General features: G+C 43.9%; 2 protein-coding genes across 4 annotated transcripts in view; one reads left to right on the top strand and one right to left on the bottom strand.

The window, feature by feature from the left end:
• Positions 1-19209, top strand: part of ANKFY1 (ankyrin repeat and FYVE domain containing 1) — a 32023-nt gene extending 12814 nt beyond the window's left edge. The window contains exons 8-26 of one of the 3 annotated variants that reach the window (XM_062507326.1): positions 1748-1952; positions 2705-2773; positions 3501-3700; positions 4129-4226; positions 4611-4836; positions 5764-5862; positions 6239-6392; positions 6440-6442; positions 7306-7474; positions 8606-8724; positions 9076-9232; positions 10184-10384; positions 11580-11756; positions 12160-12307; positions 12583-12673; positions 12989-13113; positions 13316-13462; positions 13934-14024; positions 14990-19209. In XM_062507326.1, the coding sequence (XP_062363310.1) occupies positions 1748-1952; positions 2705-2773; positions 3501-3700; positions 4129-4226; positions 4611-4836; positions 5764-5862; positions 6239-6392; positions 6440-6442; positions 7306-7474; positions 8606-8724; positions 9076-9232; positions 10184-10384; positions 11580-11756; positions 12160-12307; positions 12583-12673; positions 12989-13113; positions 13316-13462; positions 13934-14024; positions 14990-15122 (2612 nt within the window). In that variant the 3' untranslated portion in view covers positions 15123-19209. Of the gene's footprint in view, positions 1-1747; positions 1953-2704; positions 2774-3500; positions 3701-4128; positions 4227-4610; positions 4837-5763; positions 5863-6238; positions 6393-6439; positions 6443-7291; positions 7475-8605; positions 8725-9075; positions 9233-10183; positions 10385-11579; positions 11757-12159; positions 12308-12582; positions 12674-12988; positions 13114-13315; positions 13463-13933; positions 14025-14989 lie in introns of all 3 variants that reach the window. The other 2 variants (XM_062507325.1, XM_062507327.1) reach the window with 2 other exon arrangements.
• A 2103-nt stretch (positions 19210-21312) lies between these two features.
• LOC134052700 (neuferricin) lies at positions 21313-25065 on the bottom strand. Its single transcript, XM_062507328.1, has 4 exons — positions 24843-25065; positions 24079-24219; positions 23359-23545; positions 21313-21789 (listed from the first exon to the last, which is right to left on the bottom strand). The coding sequence occupies exons 1-4, from the start codon at positions 25063-25065 to the stop codon at positions 21576-21578; spliced, it is 765 nt and encodes a 254-aa protein (XP_062363312.1). The 3' UTR covers positions 21313-21575.
• Positions 25066-25136: the final 71 nt, after the last annotated feature.

Below are 25136 nucleotides of genomic sequence, written 5' to 3'. Positions count from 1 at the left end.
AACATTGCCTGCTAAAATAAGAAATATTGTGTCCCAGGCAGACACTGGGAATATTCTAATTTTACAGTATTCTTTCTGACAAATAGTTGCATTGAGCACGACAACACAAGTGTCACAAAGATGAAGTCTTTTTCTAGACTTAGGTTGAATGCAGCATATACTTCTTTGAGATATGGTTAGCATTAAGGGTCCTCACTACTTGCAGTTCTGGAAGAGAAAAATCTGACTGAAAGAAGATGAGGAGCAAGTGGAGGTACCTCTGCTCCAATACAGTTACCAGAATGGAGTCTCGAGTACAACTACATGATTATATTGAGCTGTTCTCCACCTTAGAGTGGAAGATGCATCTTAGGAGAACTGGAGCACAGCAGGTTCTGGTTGCCACGGCCACAGTACTCTGAAGACTTTGAATCAGCAGCATCTTGGTCTGTGGTCAAAGTGTGGTAAAAATCTACAGCCAACACCTTGTGTTGTTCGTTGTTTCTGCAATGTCTTTGGCAGCTCTGTTCCAAAGAAGTTTATTCCTAGCACTATCCTATCGGACCCCTAGAAGTAAAGGAAGATGTTGGGAGCTGTATTTTAAGCTCACAAAATTCAAATTAATCTCCTACATCTCTAAACAGGGTGATACTGGCATCTCATCCTTTGAGTGAGACTTCAGCTGCAGGGGTAGGAGACATTGTAGGCATAGGTCAGTGTTGTGATGGCTGCAGCCCTATAAAACACTGGGAAAATTGCAGCAGGCTGCTCTTCATTCTTAATACTGGCGTTTGTCCCTAGATCTAATGTCTGCTTTCAGTCTGAGCTAGAGTTCTGAGAATGAACACTTGCTTTTCAGTAACCACAGCTTCAGTGAATTAATCACAGTTAACAATCACATGTTCTGGAATTGGAGCTAAAGCAAATTGTCTGCACTTGCCACATGATTCTTACTACTTATGATCCTGAAAAGTGGGGTAATGTCTAATATGGAAATCAGAAAATGGGGTTTTTGTTGGCAGAGATAATCCAGCAGTATAGATTGAAACACTGTTCTTTGTTCTACAGTCTGGCATCCAGGCCAAGCAAAATGTGAATATGTCTATGCAAAGTGGCCTTTGAAGCAAGGACAGCTAGTATTTTCCTGAAGTTTTTATTTGCATTGGTGTTTCAAGCTCAGGGTTTCATGTGTTGAAGTGGGTGTGAGTTTGGACTCCTGAGAAGCTCTCAAACAGAGTTCTTGGGAATGCTGTGTATGGTGGGTCTGCACTGCTAAAGCCCTTGTTTAAAAACCCTGTATATATATGGGGGTCTGAATTTCCAAGAGCAAATGCAGTGTTATTATTTGTTTATGTAGTACGACTCAACTGACTGACTTGAACTAGAGACTTTGACTAGTCTTGTTCAAAAAATACTTGTATGTTTAGTATCACAGTTTGTCCAATGTTTTATTAAAGCAACAATGGATTTATCTTGCTAGAGGAATGAGCAAAGTCAGTATCTGTATAACAATAAGCTGGTGTGAGAACTTGAGTCACGGGTAACTTGTGGGAAAAACACTTTTTCCAAGGGCTTGCTGTGAAATATTTTAATCTGGACTTTGCAGGGAAGCACTGTTGAAGTTGCCTGTTGCTGAGGCATTCTAGGAGCAGATACTTGTCTTGGAATAAATGTATGGTATGGAGTAATGTAGTGTGTATCCATTTCCTGGATTATAAATATATAGGCTACGTATATCCATTAATAACCTTGTTTTGTTTCACAAAAGGAGATAAATTTGCTGCAAACTTTCTCATTAAAAATGGTGCCCGTGTGAATGCTGCTACTCTGGGAGACCAGGAGACTCCTCTGCACCTTGTGGCATCATACAGCCCCAAGAAGCACTCACCAGATGTCATGGCAGAGATGGCACAGATTGCACAGTCCCTCCTGCAGGCAGGAGCCAATCCAAACATGCAGGACAACAAAGGCAGGTAAATACTGGGGGAAGGAAGGTCTGCTACCAGTGTAACAGACAGTGCTGGGGTGATCAGATGCAACCTCCTAAGAACCTGTTCAGGTCTTTCAGCCAAGTATAGCTGATGGTGGAAGCAGGAATTAATTTACCTGGTCTGAGACCTGTTGGAAGCACTCAAAGTAGAGAGTTGTGCAGGCTGAATGGTGCCCTGTCATGTAAATGTAGCCCAGCTACAGAAAGCTGGGGTGAGTTGTTAGAACACATGGCACACAGTTAAATTGCCCTTATTGAATCACTGAATGGTAAAAGCTGAGATGATAAGTAGTATACCTGAAGGTGTTAGGGAAACTAAAATGTTCTCAAAAAATGCCAGTTTCTGCAGTGTGTTTATCTGAAGTGTAGGGCCTGTAAGCTTTTTCACAGGTTAGGTAGGGCTGGCAAGCAAGTTCATAAAATAATATAGAGGACTTGGAATCTGTCAGTTGCACAGTTCTGATAGCTGAATCTATTGTGCTTCTTCCTTTAAAGTTACTTCTTACATTAATGAGTTTCTTACTACCAAATTAATTGGAGTCATGGTCACTAGAAGTTTAGATTTCTCTTTCTTTTAAGAAGTGCTTGTGCCCTTCTCCTTTAAGCAGAGATGGAAGTTCAGAGATGGAATTTCAGCCCATGGTCCTCCAGGGGCATTGGAGGTGACTGGGGCCAAAGTCTGAAGTCTGTGTCATTTATTCCTGCTGTAACTTCTGTTCTTTGCTCCAATTACAGGACCCCGTTACACGTGTCCATTGTGGTCAGGAATGAGCCTGTGTTCAGTCAGCTCCTGCAGTGCAAACAGTAAGTCTCACTTGAAAGTAAAATTCACTGAGGTTATTTTGTACAGTGAAAATGTGAAAACTGGTTTAACAACTCCTGTGCCTTTTTTTGCCTTATAATAAGACTAGTAGTAACTTGGGATACAAAATGTAAAGGCTTTGCATAAGTGAAGATGCTAAAACCATATTAGATGCAGTGTAAGTTTTTGCCCTCCTATAAAGAAGCAGTGAACTGCATCTCTGTGTTTTTCAGAGAGGCTGAAATAATTTCAGAGGAATTGGAAGCTTGATTTATAGTGGAGCTAAAAGGAGTAATAACACTCTTGAAGTATGTCAGTATATTCTTGAGTTCAACTTGGGCTCTGCTTAGAGGTGACTTCTTAGGATGGTGAAGCAGAGCACTTTATTTGACTCAGTTTCATTGCAGCTGCATTTGCAGTTCTTGTACATGGCTTACTCAAGGAGATTTGCCTCTTTGTTAACACTTAATGGGATGCCAGACCTTCCAGGGATTCTGCAGTTCTCTAGGAGCAATGAGCTTGAATCTAGAAGACAGTAAAATGTGCTGTGCTTGAGCAGTCATAAATTCTCTGAAGTAACTGGAGCTACAGTAGGCTTCTTGGCAAGCAAAAGTTGTCAGAGAGGTATGAGATGAACTAGTACAGCTGTTAGGACACTTGGAACTTCAGCTGTGTTGGGGAACCACTTTTGTAACATATAAATTGGGGGACACTAACTCTTATTTTTAGACTAGATTTGGAACTGAAGGATCATGAAGGAAGCACAGCTCTGTGGCTTGCAGTCCAGTATATCACTGTATCATCTGATCAGTCTGTGAACCCTTTTGAGGATGCCCCTGTTGTGAATGGAACCTCGTTTGATGAGAACAGTTTTGCAGCAAGGTTAATCCAGCGAGGCAGCAATACAGATGCTCCAGACACAGTAACAGGTAAACCTTGTATTGTTTATATTGTATTTCATTGTAGATGGGAGGCTTGTGTATTAATTACTTAATGCTGATTGCACTTGGAGGAGCTGCACAAGGTTTCAGCAGCATTTGCTCCATAATAAATACTAGGTGGTAGCTGCTTTACCCAGAGCTGGTGCACTGACAAGCTGAGATGGACTTGCGGGAAATGACAGAAAATCTGGACTCATTGCCAGGTTCTAATATCTTTGCAATTTTAAGATGTGTAATCACTAAATGGAGGTGCATGTGACAGTCCAGTGTTGGAAGGGGGCTACTAGTAACCCTAGTACCAAGGGTTTTCCTTGTTGACTTGTAAGTGTGATGTTGTAAGGTAGTGGGGAAGGTGTTAGCACACTTGTTAGTATCAAACTGTGGTTGGAGTAACAGTGTTCATGGTTTTTCTTTAGGAAACTGCTTGCTTCAGAGAGCAGCTGGTGCAGGAAATGAGGCAGCTTCTCTCTTCCTAGCAACTCATGGAGCAAAAGTCAACCACCGAAACAAATGGGTAAAATCAGAAACTTAATATGAAAGTTTCCTTACTTTTTTTCAGAAATAAGATAGCAGAAATCTCTTACAGTTAAAGCATAGCTTAAAGCTGGTTGGAGCACTTCGTAAACATTTGCATATTTTCAGGTATTTACTAGTGACCACTTGCATTCTTGTGGCACTGTTCTTGCAGGATCACCAGTTGTTAACATGCTTTTAGCACTTACTGCAGTGCCTGGTGTAATAAAATACTTAGTAAAAGCAACTGGTGTAGTTTGGAACTCCTAATGAGCTTCAGTTACTAGGAGTGAAACTCTTCACACCAGCTCTTGTAGTTTTAATAGTTTAAAAGCTGCTTCTCTTCATGTCTCAAGCTGTTAACCCAGCACCCTGTTTTTTAAAGGGAGAAACCCCACTGCACACAGCCTGTAGGCATGGCCTAGCAAACCTGACAGCAGAACTCCTGCAGCAAGGAGCCAATCCCAACATCCAGACTGCAGAAGTGGTGCTTGGGCAGAAGGATGCATCCACTCCTCCATCAGCAGAGAACGTTCATCTGCAAACTCCTCTTCACATGGCTATTGCTTACAATCACCCAGATGTGGTGTCAGTCATCCTAGAACAAAAAGGTATGTGTCCAGACTGTTAATGCTGCAGTGAATTGGTGTGTCAGGATGGCATCCAAGCTGTTTTGACAAACTACTAAGAAAGCATATCTTCCTGTAAACAGTGTTTAAATATAGCAATTAATAAGACTGGCTAACTGGTCTTAAACTCAAATCATCTGCTTGTTAAAGGGAGAAAATTATTTTGTTTGTGTTTATAAATCTCCACTGTAGATAATGGACTTGAACAGTTAGTCTTGGGTTCTGTTATACCTGTACAACTGAGATTGCTTCAAAACATTTGCTTCGGGTGAATGCTGGAATCAGTTTTGGGTAAAAGCATCTTTCTGTGGTGAGACTTCTGCCTCCCTCAACTCCTTAGTAAGAGAACTTTATACAGAGCAATGCTGGTACTCTACTAGAGTTGAGACTTGAGTGCTCAAATACTAGCAGATGAGTTCATTAAATTCTAGTAGTCAGCTTCTTTCTGGCAGTAGGAGGGAGTTTGACAGCTGAAGCAGGGCCGATTTTGTTTCCTGCCATAAGTGGGATTTAGAAGGAAGTAGGTGAACTGGGGGTAAATATTGTCCATCCCAGGGAATGGAGAAGGAGGGATGCTGCCACCATATTTTGGAGCCTCCACTCTTTATTCTCAGAGCTTTGTATATGCCACTCTATTTGGAATTGCAGCTAGAAAGGGACAGGTTAAGCCTCTTAGCTAGAAAATTGATTTTTTTCTTAGTGTATGTGTTAAGATGAGGCTGTAGTGGAAATATGGTCAGAATCCTAGGCAGTGTCACATCAGGGAAGCTGAAGGTACTTAGCTCAGATCTTACAAGCTGATTGCTAAAGGAACAGCCTACTACAAAAATGTGACATTGCTGTGCAGCTTTCAGTGTGTGACTGTGGGTCAGGTACAAGAATGCCCTAATTCCTTATGCTTTCTTGTAGCTAATGCTCTTCATGCAACCAACAACTTGCAAATTATTCCTGACTTTAGTCTAAAGGACTCAAGAGACCAGACTGTGCTGGGATTGGCTCTTTGGACAGGTATGTGCCTTCAGGATGAGAATTTACAATGATGGGGAAGCTATGATGTGAGCAAGATTTTCTTAGAGATAAAGGAGCTGGTGTGTCTTCATGTTTTGGCTTGTGGTGCTGGGGAAGAGTTGTCAAGGAGAGCTTTAGATGTTTCTTCATATTTTAAAATAAGTGGTCACATATGACTTAGTGAAAGATTTCTAGTCCTACAGCTTCTGCCCAGAACTGTACTTGCAATTCAGTGGAATTCTTCCTCTGTGAACTCCCTGGTAGTTTTTATATTAGATGACTGTATTGTCCGTGCACATTAACTCCATTCTATTTGTCTCAGTGTGTCTGTTTTATAGAACTGAAGGTAAAATACTAATGAGCTTGAACTGTTCAGGTATGCACACAATAGCAGCTCAGCTGCTTGGATCTGGGGCATCCATCAATGACACCATGTCAGATGGACAGACACTCCTACACATGGCAATCCAGAGACAGGACAGTAAGAGTGCTCTCTTCCTGCTGGAGCATCAGGCAGATATAAATGTCAGGTAAGATCCTAAGTGATACAACTCTCACCTCTTTATGTATCTAAGAGCAGGTGGTGACTGCCTTTGTATAATGGCTTGAGATTTGTTTCAGATGGTGATTTACACATAGTTACATGTTTGGCACTGTTTTGTGGCACTAGTTATGGCTGAAGGATTACATATGTTAACTGGGACGTATGCATAGCTCCATTGGTCAGTACTTCTCAAGGCTGCAGAGGAGGTGCCACTTAATTCTAGGTAAAACAGCATCCTCTGAAGCAGACTGAAGTCCTAGAGACAGGCCTAGAGTCACTGAAATTCTGTTGCCTCATACATTTTCCAGCTTGTTAAAACTGCATGTTTGCTGCCATCTAAATTAATTCGGTACAGATCTAGCAACAGGAGTCTGATAAACTTGCTTCCTCAATATCTCCTAGACAACTTACATTAGACTTAACAGAACAGTTGTCTGCTTACGTGACTGACAGGCTGTCTGTTAAATTTGGCAAGCTGTACTGTAATGAATGTCAAGGGTACAAACTGCCTAATGCTGCTGTTCTAACTTCAACTTGTTAACAGTTGGTATTTGACTGTTGCTTGAAGCGTTGCCACGTTGGAGAGAAAGCTGTTTGCTTCTGTGGCAGCAGGCTGGCTTGGAAGGAACTCAGTTCAAATAATGACTGCACTGCAGGAATTGAATGTCTCTGAGCTGAGAACACTAACTTGCTTTTCCAAGTTTAGAAATCAGTTACTTGGTAGAAGTGAAGGGGGGAAGAAAGGTAGACTACAGAGCTGTGATGAAATACATGGTGTGTTTGTGATGGTCGTACCACAGCAGAAATATATATGAGAGTCAATTCTTGGCTTTGCCAATCAAGTGCTGTCACTGAACTTTATAATGCATCTGTAACACTTGGAAGTGTCCCTGCTGCAGGACCCAGGATGGAGAGACAGCCCTACAGCTGGCCATCCAAAACCAGCTCCCACTCGTGGTGGATGCCATTTGTACCAGGGGAGCAGACATGTCTGTGCCAGATGAGAAAGGAAATCCTCCCTTATGGCTTGCCTTGGAAAACAACCTGGAAGATATTGCATCAACTCTGGTAAGGCTGTCAGTTGGCTTTAATCTCACTTCTGTTCATCTTCCTACAACAAAAGGCTTCATCAGCAAAAACAAACTCAATGCATGAAGAAAACATGCATTAATAATTTCTGGAGGTTTTTCTTCACTAGAAATTCCTCTTTACTGCAGGAATCTTATAAATATTGTAATCTGCATAATCAAATATCTTGCAGCTACTTAAATAAAAATATATATTCTATATATATTCTGCTCTCTGGATTCTTGATCTGGGAGGAGTAAGGATCTGCTTAGATCAGTCATACACGACTTGTGTAATGATCAGCTTTCTGAATAAAACTGAATGCTCATTTTATACTTCAGTGTATGTGCTGCTTTCTACTGCATCTTAAAATTGAACCAAGAAGGTCTTTAAAGGCTTATATTTACTTAAAAGGCTGTTTACTTTCAGGCGTGGGTGCCAAGTAGACCTCCTTGTGTCTTTTTCATAAGGAAGTTACTTGAAAGCTTTGTCTAGTTGTCTGCTGGACACAACTATTTAAAAACTCTGCTAGTGACCTGAGAAAAGCATCTTGTACCTGTTCTTGACTGTGCTGGTATTGGATAAGAGCATTTATGGAGTCATAACTCTTTAACTACTCATGTTTAAACCTTGTCAATAGTTTATAAAGTGGAGTGGAACAAGTCTCAAGTGCCACATTGCTGAAGTATGTAGCTCTGTAGTTGAAAAATACAAATATTAGCAGTACAATTCCTGGAAAAAAAACCTCTCTCTGTATGTGTAAGAAAGCAGGTAAATGGGACAGACTCTCAAAGGCAACATCTACTGATGGTGCATGATTTACTGTAGGTCCTTGTCATTGCTGAAAGTGAGGTAACTAGTACAACCTGCTTTAGATGTGTCTATCAAAGTGTATGGGCAAATACTTGAATTGTTAATAAATATCACCTAATTAAGAATTACACAGTAAACCAATAAAGTATTGGTCTGGAAGACTTTAAAATAGTTTCCTAAATTCAGTGACTGTCACAAGAATAGACAAGGCATCTCAAGTTTTACTTCTAAGGCATAATGTGCCGGAAGCATTCCAGGGACTGTAGTAGGAGCCTGTTGGAAAAAACCTTCACTGTGTCATTGGGCTTCTCCTTCCAGGTTAGGCATGGCTGTGATGCAACGTGTTGGGGGTCAGGACCAAGTGGCTGCTCACAAACCCTTCTCCACAGAGCTATTGATGAGAACAGTGAACAGATTGCTTGCTTCCTTATCCGCAGGTCAGACCCTTTCCAAAATGCAAACCTTCTAACATGCATGTAGGGATGTCCCTGGCATAAATTAATTGAATGCTATCTTAAATCAGTAACCACTATGTGCTTCCTTAGGCTTTTGCTGGGTGGGTGACACTTTAGGAATTCTGGCCAATCTGAAAAACACAATCTGTTATCTATAATAGCATCATGTTCTTGATGGCAAGAGTCAAACCTAAACCAGGAACTTGTGCTTTTGTAGAATGTGTCAGCAGGTGCTGCATCAGCTCTTGTAATCTTTTCTGTGACCTTTTTTGGAGCACTTTAAATCTGGATTAAATAAAATAAAATAAATGGACTGCACTGTGTTTGTTTTAGTGGGTGTGATGTGAATAGTCCCAGAAAGCCAGGCCCAAATGGAGAAGGAGAAGAGGAGGCCCATGATGGACAGACACCCCTGCACTTGGCAGCCTGCTGGGGCCTAGAGGAGGTGATCCAGTGCCTTCTGGAGTTTGGTGCCAATGTCAATGCTCAGGTATGTGGACAAATCATGCACAATTTTTAAAAGTAGATTCTTTGCCTCCAACATTTTGAAAACAAAGTTTCCTCTTAGTTGTGTACTTTGCTTGATAGAGAAAATAAAATCTTGCTGTTAGAGCTGAGCCAGTGCAATGACTGGATGCAGCTCTGCTTTCTCTCCTTTCCCTTTTTACCACAAGTGGTGCTTATCTGCCCATGGTGGTTAATTCAGGAAGCTATGCTGAAGGAAAATTATACAGAAAATTTACTGCAATGTTAGTTTTCTCATGTAACAGTGGGATTCAGTGTCTTCTGTCCCTAGTGTGAATTAAAGACAGGAGCACAGCTGCAATTAATCATTAAATCAGCTACAGTGTAGAACTCCAGAATACTCTACTTTGTTAGTATGTTTGGGAAATGTCTTCTGTTATTGAGTAAACCGAGATCATGTATGAGTTACACTTCATTTTTGATTACACAGTAATCCTTAAACAGAAGCTTTATAAATAACAACAAAAGAAGCTAATTGATAACATCTTTAGGTCCTGATGCTGTTCAAAGTGACATTAAAATGAATCTCAGAACACAGTCACAAAGCAGCCTTGGCTGTAAACTGCTGCTTGATGCAAACAAATGTTTAAGCACCTCACCTGACTTTGCTATTAAATTTGAATGCTAACTAATCTCTGGCCCCAAAATGACTGACTAAATGGGAGATGTTATGGTGAGCTATTTGAAAGGCTGCATAGTACAGGATTGAGGTCAGCCTGTTGGGAGAAACAAATCTCAATTTGCTTTTCTTACACTGTGGGGTTTTAGCCTGCCCTGCAGCTGTTTGTTGTCCATGCTCAAGGAAGCTGGGTAGGTCAGAGGACTAAACTACTATTTTTCCTTTACCCTTCAGAATTAGGGAAGGATTTATGTACTACTTAGGCTATACATAACAAACTTCCTGGTTTCCTTTTAGGATGCAGAAGGAAGAACTCCAATCCATGTTGCCATTAGCAACCAACATAATGTTATCATTCAGCTGATGATTTCCCATCCAGATATTAAGCTGAATGTACGTGACAGGCAAGGAATGACTCCCTTTGCTTGTGCCATGACATACAAAAATAATAAAGCAGCTGAAGCAATTTTGAAGAGGGAACCAGGAGCTGCAGAACAGGTAAGCTGGGAGTGTTCAAAGCATGCTGGTTTTGTTACTGCACTAGTTTGTGGTAACAGCTGTTCCACAAGTCAGTTTTGTTTTATCCTTTTGTGGCTTGACATGCAATCTGTTTGCCAGATGCCAACTCTCTTACTAGGAAACTAGGTATGTATGTGATATGTGTGGGTAAGAATATTAAGGGTTAGTGTTGTGTCAGATCTTCTTATCTTCTTGATACTAAACTGAGAAACAGGCATATGTGTGTATAAGGAGAAAATTCTAACTTTACCCTTGTCTTGTGCTGGACTAGTACAGAAAAAAATCTATTACCCAGCTATCCAAAACAGAAAACTTGACCTAAAATAACTGAATAATAGATGCTATGCTGCCTTGCTGAACTGTAAAACCTCCAACTGTATCTTCAGGCTTCTTGTGTGACACTTCAGGCAGCTGTTCAGGAGATTCTTCCTATCCTCTGTAAGTTTAATTACTAGTAAAATATTTGAGTGTTTAGCGAGCTCTTGTAATATATCTAAAACATGGTTACAGATATAGCCAGGTTAAATATGCTTTAACATCAGCTGCAAAACAAAACTGAACAACATGTACTTGGTATTAAGCCAGAAAAACAAAGTTGCTCAGAGCAGCTGTGGCTGCCTCATCCCTGGAAGTGTCCAAGGGCAGGCTTGGAGCCACTGGATAGTGGAAGGTGGCAGGAGGTGGACTGGATCACCTTGGAAGGTCCCTTCCAACCCAAACCATTCTCTGGTTCTGTGAATGCGCTTTGTATCACTGTGGTGGAATTCCATGTTGCTTCCTTCTCCTGGAGTAATTGCCAGATAGACTCAAGCTTGTTTAATTTAACTGAGTTTATCATTAACTGCTGCTCAGTACTTAACTGCAACAGCTGTTAACCTTTTGTCTGTTTAACAATACTCTGCAGTGTGTGGTCAAGAAATGACAAGGTTATAAAGTAGAAATAAAGCAGTATGAGGCAGACTGGACTGAGTAGTGGCACTAGATAATTTCTCAGTTTGGTTATTTGATAGTCACATCTATCAGATAAGTTTCTAATGTCAGCCAGCAAAAGGAACAAGACTCTACAGTTCAAGCAGAGGGAGCAAGCGTCTCTTAGTGAAAACACGTCCTACTAGATAAAACACCTTTTTCTGCAGGAATAATAAATTAATTTCACGTGCCCTTTCTGCCACAGGTTGATAATAAAGGTCGGAATTTCCTGCACGTGGCCGTTCAGAACTCGGACATCGAGAGCGTGCTGTTCCTGATCAGCGTGCAGGCCAACGTCAACTCCCGGGTCCAGGATGCCTCCAAGCTGACCCCTCTGCACCTGGCAGTGCAGGCTGGCTCGGAGATCATTGTGCGCAATCTGGTGTGTGCTGGGGCCACCGTTCCTCTGCTTCAAAATGTACACTCTGCCTTACTGCACGGTGCTGCAGGCTGGTGAAGCACATGAAAGTGACACCACTTTTTCTGAAACGGGAAGTTCCCTCAGCTTGTACTGTTAGCTGAGCTGCCACAGTAGCCTTCACGTGAGCATGTTGGGTTTGTGGCAATCGCTGCGTAGTGTGGTTCAATTTAAAGAATCTTTCCTTGCCCTTTCTGCACATCTGAACACAAACACAAGTTGTAGCAGCTCAGTAATGATACCATTTTATACACTCTGGAGCATCTCTGTACAGTAGAGTGTTGTGTGTTTCATTCACAGAAATAAACTGTTGGCTAAAATAGCTCTGAAACCATCTTTGAACATATTCCTTCTTGCATCCTGACAGCTGCTTGCAGGTGCCCAGGTGAATGAGCTGACCAAGCACCGTCAGACTGCTCTTCACTTAGCAGCCCAGCAAGACCTGCCCACCATTTGTTCAGTCCTTCTGGAGAATGGAGTAGACTTTGCAGCTGTAGATGAAAATGGAAATAATGGTAAACTTCAAGTTGCACAAGTAAATGCAGAGCACTTCAGTACATTTGTTAATGATGTCTCCTAGTGGTAGAGAGCTCGCTGTGAATGGGCTTGCACTGCAAAGGTGAAAGAATTAAAGTCCAGGAAATCAAAGCAGATGGAAGGAGTTGTTTGAGAAGGAGGGTTGGGAAAATGGAAGGGGGTCGTTTCATTTAGTTATTAGGCTGTAATTATTGCTGATTCTCAGAGTCTTGAACCTTCTTCTTTTTTTTTTTTTCTTATTTTTACTGTTCAGCTCTGCATCTGGCAGTGATGCATGGTCGTCTGAACAATATCCGGGTCCTCCTCACAGAGTGCAATGTAGATGCAGAAGCCTTTAATATCAGGTAATTATTTGCAGTCTTAACAGACTAAAAGAACCACTTTGTATTTTAAAATATGTGCTGATATGCTGCTTAAAATAGATATGTTGTATTACATTATTTATGCATGAATTCAGAAGTGTGCAGATGATGCTGTGCCAATTATATTATATGTATACACCAAGGAAGGAAAGTTAAGGAGGGAATTGTGTATGATATACTGAATTAACTCTCATGAGCATTGTTCAAGTCTGAACCAAACTTGAAAGCAAGGAGAGTTGGATGAGTAACTGCAGTAGCAAGCAGACTTTGACCAGGATAACAAACTCTTTTCCCCAGAGGCCAGTCACCAATGCACATTTTGGGACAATATGGGAAAGACAATGCAGCAGCCATCTGTGACCTCTTCTTGGAGTGTATGCCAGAATACCCTCTAGACAAACCTGATGCTGAAGGAAACACAGGTAGGTGAGACTCAACAACTATTAAACTTGAGTTATATTTATGATATGTCACTTTTAAAGCTGGAATAATTGGCAGTGGTATGTTAAATGCAGTAGGAGGCACACAGTACTTGGAAACTTAAAAACTAAAGATCCTGTCTGGACTGAATGTAACACAATCTGCCATCTGTTAACAAGGAATTCTCTGGCTTTTATTTTTCAGTGCTGCTCTTGGCTTACATGAAGGGAAATGCTAACTTGTGTCGTGCAATTGTGAGAGCCGGGGCGCGCCTGGGAGTTAACAATAACCAAGGAGTCAATATCTTCAACTATCAAGTTGCTACAAAACAGCTTCTCTTTAGATTGCTGGGTAAGTACCACTTGCTATGGTGGGAAAGCATTTCAGGATACTTGGGAGGAGAGAACTCATAGATGACAGTAATTCCAGAGAGGTCGAACTTGTGCATTTTATACTACAAACAGTGCAAGGTGGAAATACTAGTTTTTCTGGTGATTAGCTGAAAAGTTAATCTCTTTTGTACAATGCAGACTATTAGATACTACTTTTTCTAGAAAGATGGACATGGAAACTCTTGGCTGGTTGTGTAGTCCAATGTAGCTTCAAACACAGACAATTGTTTTTTAGCTGGTGCTCTACAGTTGCTGTGGACAATGTGATGGAAAGCAACTATAGATTATCTACAAATGAGACTCCAGCTCTTGAAAGAGTAGTTAAATCCATTATACTGATTACAACCTAGAACTGAAAATCGCCTTCGGGTTTAGTGTACTCAGGAGGTGTCTGAGCCCATTTTGCCTTCACATTTTTACCTGTTAACAGATATGCTGACAAAAGAACCTCCCTGGTGTGATGGCTCCAACTGCTATGAATGTGCTGCCAAATTCGGAGTCACGACAAGAAAGCATCACTGGTAATATGAGCCACCTTGCTGTGCTTCCAAGGAAATGGATTCCTCTCCAAATGTAGCTAGGCTTGCTCCTTCCAGTAGTTTAGGAAACCTCCATGTTAACATAGGTGTATAACCACTAATCCAGCTGAACCATTCCATCCTGTCTTAGATCAGAAACTTGTAGTCTTAAAATATGAAATCATATTTTAAGCAGCTTGTCCATTTAATATTATGATTGGTTTTAAGTGAGAAATCATGTCCAAGTTCCAGTAATGAAACACGATTTAAATACCCAGTTGTCAGAGTATTATGCACTTCACAGAGGAGCAACAATATATTTTACTAAGACAGTGAGTTAACAGAAGTTTAATGGTAACTGTGGCAGTGGTTTATCAGAACTTGGTTATTTCCTGCACAGAGGATGGGGTCAGGGAGAGCCTCCTGTGGAGGCACGAGGTTCAGAGAGGACAGCTGCTGGGGCTGTGGCTTACACAGGAAAAGACAGGAGGGAGCACACCACCAGTACAGTGGAAGAATGACCTGCTCCAAAAGAGGTGGCAGATTTGGGCACGTGTTGACAGCTCAGGTTTGGGATCCTGTTTGTAGTGTGAAAGTGGCTGGAGATGAACACGAGCTACTGTTTTGTAGAAAGTCGTTGCCTTTTTTAAATAGTCTGAACTTGTACAAAACATGCTGGTTGGAAGGGTGTTAAGCTAAGACTTTTCTTAGCTCAGTGTGCTAAAGAAACTACATGTGCATCAGTTGGAGCAGTACCAGGTGACTCGCTAGTACAGAACCAGCATGTGCTGTTGGCATTAGTCAATTATTCCATGACAAATATCAGAAGATACAAGACATTCATAGTATTTCAACTGCAAGTGTGTATTTAATGATGCTGTCATTGATAAAGAATGTCAAACAGTAACATCCTGGTGGTGCTCACTAGGAGGTAATTGACTTTTCTCCCACCCTTCTTTTATCAACAGCCGACACTGTGGACGCCTGCTCTGCCATAAGTGCTCAACAAAGGAGATTCCTATCATAAAATTTGATCTGAACAAGCCAGTTCGAGTTTGCAACATCTGCTTTGATGTCCTGACTCTGGGAGGAGTCTCCTAGTATGCTGTGGAAGTAAAGGGATTCCCAGTCAGTGCTCCTGACAGCAGCTCTGCTTACAAGCCCTCTGGATAGGGAAGAGGAGGCCTATACATGTCTTCTGCAATAGACTGAACTAATTAAGGACCCTGTTATGATATACTCTGGTATAAATGATTTTGTATGACTGTAAATGTATCGGGCTGTGATAGACTTCACTAGGAATCAGAGTGGACTGTTGAAACCAAGTGACAAAAGAATTTAGACCCTCTTCTAGTTGCAGTGGGGTATGGAAGCTGAAATTTATACTGATTGAACTGGCATAAAACAGGTCTGTCCTCAACATGGTGCTTTGCACTGAGCAACTCTATTAAGTCCTGTGGCTTTCAGGCTGCTTAGTAGAGATGGTATTAAGTTTCAGGGTAACCAGGTATCTTTCTTTGCTTTGTCTTAAAGATAAACGTTCCCCTTCTCTAGAGAAGACTTTTTTTGTGAAGCTAAACTGAGCTGTTGCAACCACTGTTCAAGAAACTCTTCAGACCCGGGGGTAGTTCTAAGTATAGCTCAAGAATTGTGGCCTTACAACAGAAAGCTTTACAACATCTGATGCAAAGCAGTCAGAATTGCAGATCCACATCTTGATACCTCCTCAGCAAATGACTCATTAGCTTTAGCATGTTCAAGAGAAGTGCAAGATTGTTTTAGGAAATGCTCTTGCTCATATTTGCTGGAACTGTCAGTCTTTGTTGCACTTTCATATTTACATTGCTGGTCCTTCAGTTCATGGCACTTGTATAAATGACCATGAGTTTGCTGAAAGGCCTGAGCATGTGCTAAAGGAGGAACACTAAAACTGGTGAAGTCTAACTCACAGTACAGCAATAAATGCTGAAGTGCATTAGGAATCCCAGGAGGGAGAGTAACACTTTCCTGGGGCTCAAGGGGCCTGGTAACTGCTGTGGGAGTCAGTAACCCTACCAAGTGTAGAATGTGCTGCACCTCTAGACACTAAACTTGGGTCCATTTTCAGCAGGATTGCTGGTGAGTGGGAGTGTACATTTAGGCTTCCTATTAGAAGTAAGCTGCAGTATTTAATCTAGGCTGGTTGTACTCTCTTAAACATGCTGAATCTGTGGAAACCTACCACTACATTGTCTAGGTAAACAGGAAAGTACTTGACTGATAGACCAGCTTGTGATTTGATGGGCAAAGGCTTCAGTTAGAAGAAAATGGATACTTAAGCAAAACTACATGTCATGTTAAGGCTGTTTTTATTTCGAGAGATAAAGCTAGTGTAGACTCGATTCAGCATTCCTTGTCTTTACTCCATGAATTGGTGTGCATTTTTTAATGACTGTTACCTCTGCTGAACAGTATGGACAGGTGATGATGTGTTCCCCTGTTTGGAGCAGTGACTGACTTGTTGATCTTAAAGAGTAAGATGAGATGATGAACCAGACTGCTGCTGCTATGGGACACTTGCTCAGTTTTTCTCAAGCTTGTAAAGGAGAGGATAGGAGAGGGTGTAATTGCTGACATTTGTACAGTTAATTTCACATCAAGTCTCACTTCGTCTCACTTTGATCTTCCAATATGCATATGTTGTAACTGGAATCACCCCTGTACCACTAGGGAAGAACAATGGATCACAGTACAAACTTGCCTCTCTGTTTGATGTCTGCTGCTGTCACGTTACAACAGAGTGCTCTGGGTAACACAGCTGGTCTCTAACACAGTTACTAGTGCAAATGGTGCATCTCTGCAATAATGTTGTGGGTGAATTGGGGAAAGCAGTGGTGTCAGTTAATGTTAGCTACAGCAATTGATGGTGTCAGTTAACTACAATCTACAGTTTGGGGGGGGGGTTGAGTGAAAGAGATGGTGGAAAACATTGTACTTCTGGTATTTCAGGGTGTCACTGGTTGCAGATCTCTAGCAGTGAAAGAAGGATGGAGAGAAAGTACATTTGGTGAAAGAAGTCTTGACTGTAGTCCCATGATAACATGTTGTTTTCCTTTTTGGTTTGGAGCTGAAGTGATGTGGAAGGGTAAGAGTATGCTCAGAATACTGAAAGATAGTGCAGAGGAAGGGTTTTGCAAGGCCACATCCTATGGGCTTCAACCTAATTGGAAAACTGCACAGCATGTAATTGCCAAAGCATTTAACATCACTTTTTCAGTGGCTTCTCTGATGTAAGGGCAAGAGAACAGGGAGCTCAGCTCTAGCAGATTAAGCAAGCTTTTTAAGGATGGAAAATGTGGATCTGGTGAAAATTTAGTTTAACTGAATGGCAAGTTAAGGCTGGGAAGTTGCTCCTGTAAAAAATCAGGATATTGATTATAACTGTAAAACTGTGGGAAAGATCTGGGAAACCATCTGTAGTGCTCCTGGTTTGCTGTTTATAGCCAGTACTGTCCCAGCTTACTTCCTGAAGTCTGAAAGGATAGTTGAGGTTATTGTTAAATATACAGCCTGAGGTGTAATTTAAAGCAACTAAATTCAGCAAATTTGATCCTTTTGAAGTGCCTTTGAGATAGTTTCCTTCCAGCCAACTCTAAATAGCTTTCTGCCAGAGCTAAAGGGAAAAAGCTTACAACTTGAACCAAAACCCAAGTTAGTTATTTTCTAGTTCAGCTGAGGAGTTGACCCCACCATACAACTGGTGGGACTCAATCCCTCACACACTCTGCCTAGTGTTGGTCTGAACTCCCAGACCACTGAGATTTTTTTGGGAGTTTTGCTGGCAATGCTCCACTACAGGGTACAAATGTGAATGAGGCACTTAGTAATGTAGTGGTGGTCAACACATTTCTAACTCTAAAACAACTGCTCTTCCCTTTTTGTAGCACAATACAGTTGTTAACAAACCCCCCATCCCTCTTACCCCTACTTTTAGTGGTGTATATTAACTTGAGACTCAAGCCTGCCAAGCACTGAACAAAAAGTTAGATGGAAAGTCAGTTTGTGTCCCTGGAAGTGCTGCTTCACACGAGGCTTCAGGCACTTCAGCAGGGCTGTGTGGGAAGTCAGGTGGTTCTGAGACTGGATTCCTTTTGATTGCAGTCATCCAGCACTCTTACACAAGCAAATACCATGGTCCAGCACTTACACAAGCACAAACCGTGGTCTGGCTGAAATTTTTGTCTGTAAAAAGTGCAGTCACTGTTTCACACCACTGAGTGGAGTGAGAATGTTGCTGTTCAAGGTACTAACAGAGCAGAGTAAGTTGCTGGCTAAAAGCTGACAGATGCCTTAATGACTTCCTGTGCTGGAGATAACAGCTTGTCCAACTGCTCATGTAGTGCTTATAAACTAACATGCAACAGTATGGGAGGCAAAGTTGGATCGTTTTGTAGATCAAATGTTAATAGGCAAGTCCTCTTTTTTCTGTAACCAACAGAGGTGGTCACTGCAGCAAACTCATCTCTAGAAAAATCAAAGCTTGTATGAGTGACAGAAATAACTGAACTTCTAATACCCTCTGTGAAATAGAAAAGGAAGTCTTAGAACAATGGCATTTTATCTGCAATGTTTGTCTGGAGTCGTTGTAAAAATGTATTTTTCCAATATGCATTACTTTGTTGTGTAATGATTCTACTTGTAATAAAACGCAGTACTAGATGATGCATCGTGAGGTGAACCCTTGCTAAGGAAGTATCTGCTCCTGCAGAGACAGCTGCCCCTCTGCAAGCTTATCCTTGCAAACCACCAAGAAAACCAGGGATTCAACATCCAACCAGGCATAACAACTTTATTCTTTGTTCTGAAATGAGTCCATGTCGTGGAACTGCTACAACTCTTCTTTTGGCTGTCAAGGTCTGGTGTTCTAGTTTGTACCATGTAGTCATCTTGAATGCCTTATATTAGACTTACCTAGGATCAGTCTTGTGAAACAAACCTGAGCTGGTTCATGGAGTTCATCAGTTCAAGTTATTAACATTGGTGCACTCAGTTGTACCAAGAGGCAGCTCAGCCCCCTGGGAGAGCAGAGAGCTGCTGCAGCTTCACTTCAGGAAAAGGAAAACTTCAGTGCAATAGCAAACCCAGCCAAGACTTCTGGGTGAGATTGTGATGCATTAAGTCTTTTATTAATAAAACTTACTGAAGTACAGATGAATGTTGACCTTTTATTAGAGCACTGTCTTGGGTGACTTGAGCCCTCTGTAGCTATCACTGTTTTCTTCCCACCCTTTTCCTTTTCCATCGTGGGAGAATCCAGCTGAGCTGCTGAATTGGAGTTACAAGCATGATAGTCTTGGAGCACTTCAGGTCACTGAGGGTGTCTCCTTGTTTGCTTTAATAGATGACTGATTCCTAGTGCACGACAAACTCTTCTTCTCCAGTGTTTCCAAACCCTAAACTGAGGAATAAGCTGTGAACTGGTTTTCAACCAACTTTAACTTGAACCAACACCTTCCTGCCCTGCCTTTTTGCAGCAGTTTATTTGATTTTTGTGGAGCTCTTGCTATCAAAACCATCCCCTCAACACTATTTGCATAGTGATTGAGTGTTACAGCAAGATGAAACTTGCTTAGGTCAAGCTGGTCCACCTTCACTGGGACTGGTTTGCCCTCACAAACTACTTCTTACTTAATTACTTACAGCATTTAATAGTCTGGAATTTGCTGCAACTTTTAAGTAGCTTTAAAAAGCTCTTTTAAAGGCACTTGCCAATCATTTGGGTGGATGGTTTCACTACTTTAAAAAGAAATCGTATTTAAAGTGGTGGTGTCTTCTTAAATGTGGCAAAGGCCAGAGCAGTAGAGGCAGTGAAGTGCTGCTCTTTAGCTCTTTCCTGCACTTTTTACAAAGCTTGATCTTCAGCATTGTGTGAAATGAGTTACTCGTTCCACCCCCAAAGATGGCTCAAGCCCGGGGCTGAGGTTTTGTTCTGCCACACATCCTGCTCCCCTTTGAGTGATACCAGCTGGCACAGCAGGGCAGTGCCTGGAAGAGCTTCTCTTCAGGATGATGATAGGTAAAAAGCCCCAAAAATCAAAACACAACCCCCATGCCTCACCCCCACTGTTACAACAAGCATGTACATGTTTGGGTTGCTGTGTGGCTTCATCCCTGGCAGCTGTAGCATCCTCTGAACTTTTATCAGTGAGAAATGCTGTAATGTGTCCTACTGCAAGGGAATGAAGGGTGCCTCCTGTACACCTGCTAATTAACTAACTAATCACTTATATTCTGGGCCTCCCTTTAGAGGTGCTGGTAGCTAAAATTCAGTTTATAAACACTTTCCAGCTGCTTATACATAGGTGGGAGCTGCTTTAAGGAAAAGAACTGATGACAGCTCAGCAAGGACCTGTGCCACCACTAGACCCTGATCTGTGTGTTTGTCTCAAAACTCAGCTACACCAAAACTGATTTTAACAGCAGATTCCATTATAACCAGCAACTGCTTCCCTGCAGCTTGAGGTTTGTAGTGCCTGAACCCTGTGCAGGTATTCCTTCCTCCCTTTTAGCCCCACCCAGAAAGAGTAACAACCTGCCCTGCACTTCTGGGAGTCACTCATACTGAATTCTGCCAGCTGTGATACAGCAAGTATGGATTTTAAGAGTGCTGGGTCTTGTAAGGGCACATCCAGCTCAGGTTATAGTCTGGTAGGCACAGAGCAGATGGGAGGAAGTCTTATACCAGAATGGAAACAGGAGGCAGATTACAGTAGGATGGTTCTGTTGCCACCCAGGCAACAAAAAGAAAGCTATTTAAAACTACTCATTCCTGATCAGAACAGTTTGAAAGTGGTGAATCACAGACCAGGAGAGTGAGGTTAATATCAAACAACAATTCTCATAGGTGGCTTCAATATCTTGGCACAGTATCTAATGCAAACACTGAGTGAGGAAATACAGCTCTGGCCTTTGCCTTCTCTACTCCAAGAATTTGATAAAGCTTGTGTGTAACTAAACTGTGCAAGTTCCTAGATACTGCAGACCTTAATTGCAGAAGAAATTCAGGGTTCTCCTTGCTACCTTTAAACTCTTTGGAGTGAGTCAGGTGCCTGAGAAGGAGCATCAGCACTGCCCTGCAGCAGGACCTGAGGACTGTACACAAACCGTGGGCAGTGATGCTGCAGCAGCTCCTGTGCTCACTGACCTCGCTGCCTTAAACCACAGCACACCATCCCACCACTGTGCACACAAATATCCATTTCCTGACTGCACAAGAAAGCAGTTCTAAAATACAATTCAGGCTGTGCATCTTACAGTTTGTTCCCAGGTGCAAAAATATTTCCCATAGAAATAAAGAAAGCATCCCGTTACTTGATTTTTTAGCCACTGACCTGGCTGAAATGTTTCCTGCTTCTCTCAACTCCATCTCCATATGTTAAAAAACATCACAAATAACATGAGATTGTTATTGCTCCTTTTGCATGGACAGGTGGAAGGGATGAAGCTGGAGCTGCCCACCCAAAGCGCAAGGTTTGACTGCAGGACTCTTCGTGTCCCGGAATGCAGCACCTGCAGTCAGCCCGTGAGGAGGACACACTGCTCGGCCAGGGGAGGGCAGCCCTCGTACTGCTGCAGGTGAGGATTATCCAGGTCCCCTCTGTCGCTGTGCTGGGAGTGGGGCTGGCCCCAGGGCGGGCCCGAGCTCCTCACACACACACAGCGGCTCCCCTGCCAGCCAGGGCTGAACAGCTTCCGAGGGACTCCGGCCCACTCTCTGTGCACGCCCCCACTAGGAATGCAAAAGGCAGAGAAATTACCATTCCAACCCATGGGAACGCTTCCAGTCAACAGAGAATCCTAAGGGAAAAAACTAAGAGGATCTGGGAAACTACAGCTAACACCGAGGTAGACTTTGCTCCCAGCATCCACCATCCCACAGCTGATACCTTTTTATTGGCTGTGCTTCAGAAAGCTGTGGCTTGAACCTGGTTCCATCACTGCTGCCACAGGCTTCACCCTTCTGAGAGTGACCAACTCCTGCATTCCACGTTCCCATTGCTGGAAGAGGAGTCACAGCCTTGTGCAGCACAGCAAAATGCCTTTCCTGGAGGTGCCTAAATGCTCACAGGTGACCACACATCTTCCCAGACTCACAGGGTTGGAAGGGATCTTAAAGATCATCCAGTCCACCCTTGCCACAGGTAGGGACACCTTCCAATAGACCAGGCTCTTCTAGGCCGTCTGTGCCTTGACTAATCACAGGGATTTTGAGAAGGGGGGCAGAAGAAAAAGTACTTCCCCAACTAATTCACCATGTCTCTTTATGTCTAAGTGTCTCCTGTTCCCAAGGGGCTTTTAAGCCCCTTTCACAAGTCACTGCCACATGACACCTGGTCCCAAGACTGTCCCCAAGTTCAGTGACACAGAGAAGCAGATCCCTGGGGTACACAGTGCTGCTGCTGGGCTGACATGAAGCCCAAGCATTTTGCAGTGTGGTCTGTGAAATGATTTCAAACAACATAATCCCTAAGATGAGAGATAGTTACTAACAGGAAAGTAAGTGTGAAATGATTATTCAAAGCTTAAGCTCATTTTGATGTGGTTTAAGTGAAAATGTTGTAGTATCAGCCTATGAGCCAGGCTGTGAAACTGTCTAAAAAACACAGATTAATGCTTGTATTCCTGACAGGTGACAGAACCTGTTTGAATCCCAGTACTACTGGGATTTCTGTGCTGTTTGCTGAGAACAGGAGGACCAGGTGCACATGTGGCAAATTCTTTGATTCCAGTGTAACAGAAGAGGCTCAGCCTGGAGGCTCAGGGGGGACCTTCTCACTCTCTACAACTCCATGACAGGCATGTGAAGCCAGGTGAAGACTGGGCTCTGCTCCCAGGAAACAAAGGAGGGTAAGAGGAAATAGCCTCAGGTTGTGCCAGGGGAGGTTTAGGTTGGATCTTGGGGAAAATTTCTTTATGGAAAGGGTGCTCAGGAGCTGGCATAGCTTCCCAGGGCAGTGGTGGAGTCCCCATCCCTGCAGGGATTTAGAAGCTGTGTGTAGGTGGTACTTGGGGGCACAGGTTAGTGCTGGGGGAATGGTTGGACTTGGTGGTCTCAGAGGGCTTTTCCCACCTGAACAAGCCTGTGAATTCAGACAGGGAGAGTCCCTGCCTGGTATATTCCAGCCCTGGCAGCACCTCTGCACAGACAACCTGTGCCAGGTCACAGAGCTCACCTACCCATGGACTGTGGTGGCTGCAGGAGCCAGGACATCTTCCCACGCCCCTCCTGCCAGGAGAGGCAAGAACGAAGCACAGGGCACCCCAAAAAAAGGCTCTGCTCCAAAGGGGACAAGCTTACCTATGCCTGGAGCACCAGAACCGGGTGCCTTTAGCAGAGCTCCATTCAGAGTTGCAGGGTGGGAACTGCTGCTTCCTCTGCTCACTTTCTGCTTGGAATTTGAGAGCTTCCTCAATGGCAGCCTCAACCTCCCTCAGGGCTTCTGTCGGTGCCCCAATTTCATCGTAGAATCTGCCCACCAGCTTCCCTGGGAGAGGAGATCAATTAAGACCACAGTGTTTCCAGGCAAGGAAAATGCATAGTTCTGGTGGGGTTTTATTTTTAATTTTTTATTTAAAGACAAAAATAAAAGGAGATGTCACCATGGCCCAATTTTAGAACAGAACTGAGCTTACATCCCTTCAACCCTTGGATCACACAGGAATTTACCCCTGTTAATAAATCCATGCAGTATAAGCATGGATAGAGACTCATTACAAGTCTGAATCAAAGCCAGTTTCAGCTGCACAACCCAGAAGCCATTCCCACCCATGCACCTCATCCCCCAGCAAAGCTTCCCTGCACTGCTGCTCCTACAGTCTCCTGAGTCCTGGTGATTTTAGGCTGGCTCCATGCTTTTTGCTCAGCACAGACAATCAAAGCAGGATAACAGCCACGTGGAAAACTATTAAACTTTCCATAGGAGGGAAGCAGAAGATCTGTCTTGGCTGCAGCTCCAGCTGGTCCCTTTCAGGGTTCAGGACCTTGGGCTGTTTATGAGCCCACCCCCCTGACACCTACCCACGGGCTTGTAGTTGTCCCTGTAGAAGCTCAACCAGCGGTGGATGGAGAGCAGCTCCGGGGGTGACAGCCCTGACACGTTGTCCACCAGCCCTGCCGGGGTGAAGTCGCCGCTGGCAAACGCTCTGGTGGCATCTCTGCCTGCGGGACAGGGCGTGGAGAGACCCCCAGCCACAGAGTGAATTCCACAGCCAGGGAATGAAACCCCAGGCATGGAATGAATCCCCCAGCCTTGGAATGACAGCCCAGGCATGGAGTGGGTTCCCCAAACAGGGGGTGAGCTCTCCCTCCTCGCAGCCAGGGGTGAATCTCCCAGGCATGGAATTCGCAGCCAGGGGTGAATCTCCCAGGCATGGAATGAATGCCCCAGGGATGGGGTGACTGCCCCAGGGATGGGGTGACTGCCCCAGGGATGGGGTGACTGCCCCAGGGATGGGGTGAATCCCCCAGGGATGGGGTGACTCCCCCAGGGACGGGGTGAATGCCCCAGGCATGGAATGAATGCCCCAGGGATGGGGTGACTGCCCCAGGGATGGGGTGACTCCCCCAGGGATGGGGTGACTCCCACAGGCAGGGGGTGAATCCCACAGGCACGGAGCGTGTTTCCGAGCCCGCGGTCAGACCCCATGACATACCCCAGCCTAGCCCAGCCCAGCCCAGCCCAGCCCAGCCTTGGGTGAATTCCCCAGCGCGGGGTGACCCCCTCCCCAGCCAGCCCATGCCAAACCCACACCCAAACCCCCTCCCTGACCCACCGCAGGTACCTGCGAGCCCGCTGTAGGCGCCGCCGGGCCCATAGTGCTTGCGGCCCCGCTCCACATCGAAGACCCGTCCCAGCAGGGCGAGGTACAGCCCGGGCTCGCCCGGCGCCCCCCGGTAGCGGCGCAGCTCCGCGGCGCAGAGAAGGCGGGCGCGGGGCTCGAACCCGCGGCCCAGGAGCCAGGCGGCGGCCAGGCACAGCAGCCCCGCGGCCGCGCCCCGCCACATCGCGCCGCGACGCCACAGCGCTCGCACGACAGTTTCCACGCAGCACGGCAGCGTGGCGGCCAATCAGGTTT

Source organism: Cinclus cinclus, chromosome 22 (genome assembly GCF_963662255.1).
Source record: "Cinclus cinclus chromosome 22, bCinCin1.1, whole genome shotgun sequence".
Classification (NCBI taxonomy): Eukaryota; Metazoa; Chordata; class Aves; order Passeriformes; family Cinclidae; genus Cinclus; species Cinclus cinclus.
The sequence above is the reverse complement of the archived record's forward strand: the minus strand, read 5'-3'. Positions and strand labels throughout refer to the sequence as shown.

Bases quoted from the DNA above. Each gene is read 5' to 3' on its own strand.
- LOC134052700 (XM_062507328.1), bottom strand. From the start codon at position 25,065: ATGTGGCGGGGCGCGGCCGCGGGGCTGCTGTGCCTGGCCGCCGCCTGG. The intron at 24,220-24,842 runs GTACCTGCGGTG...CCTGTCCCGCAG, and splicing joins CGCCTACAGCGGGCTCGCAG to GCAGAGATGCCACCAGAGCG. The intron at 23,546-24,078 runs GTAGGTGTCAGG...CTCCTCTCCCAG, and splicing joins GGACAACTACAAGCCCGTGG to GGAAGCTGGTGGGCAGATTC.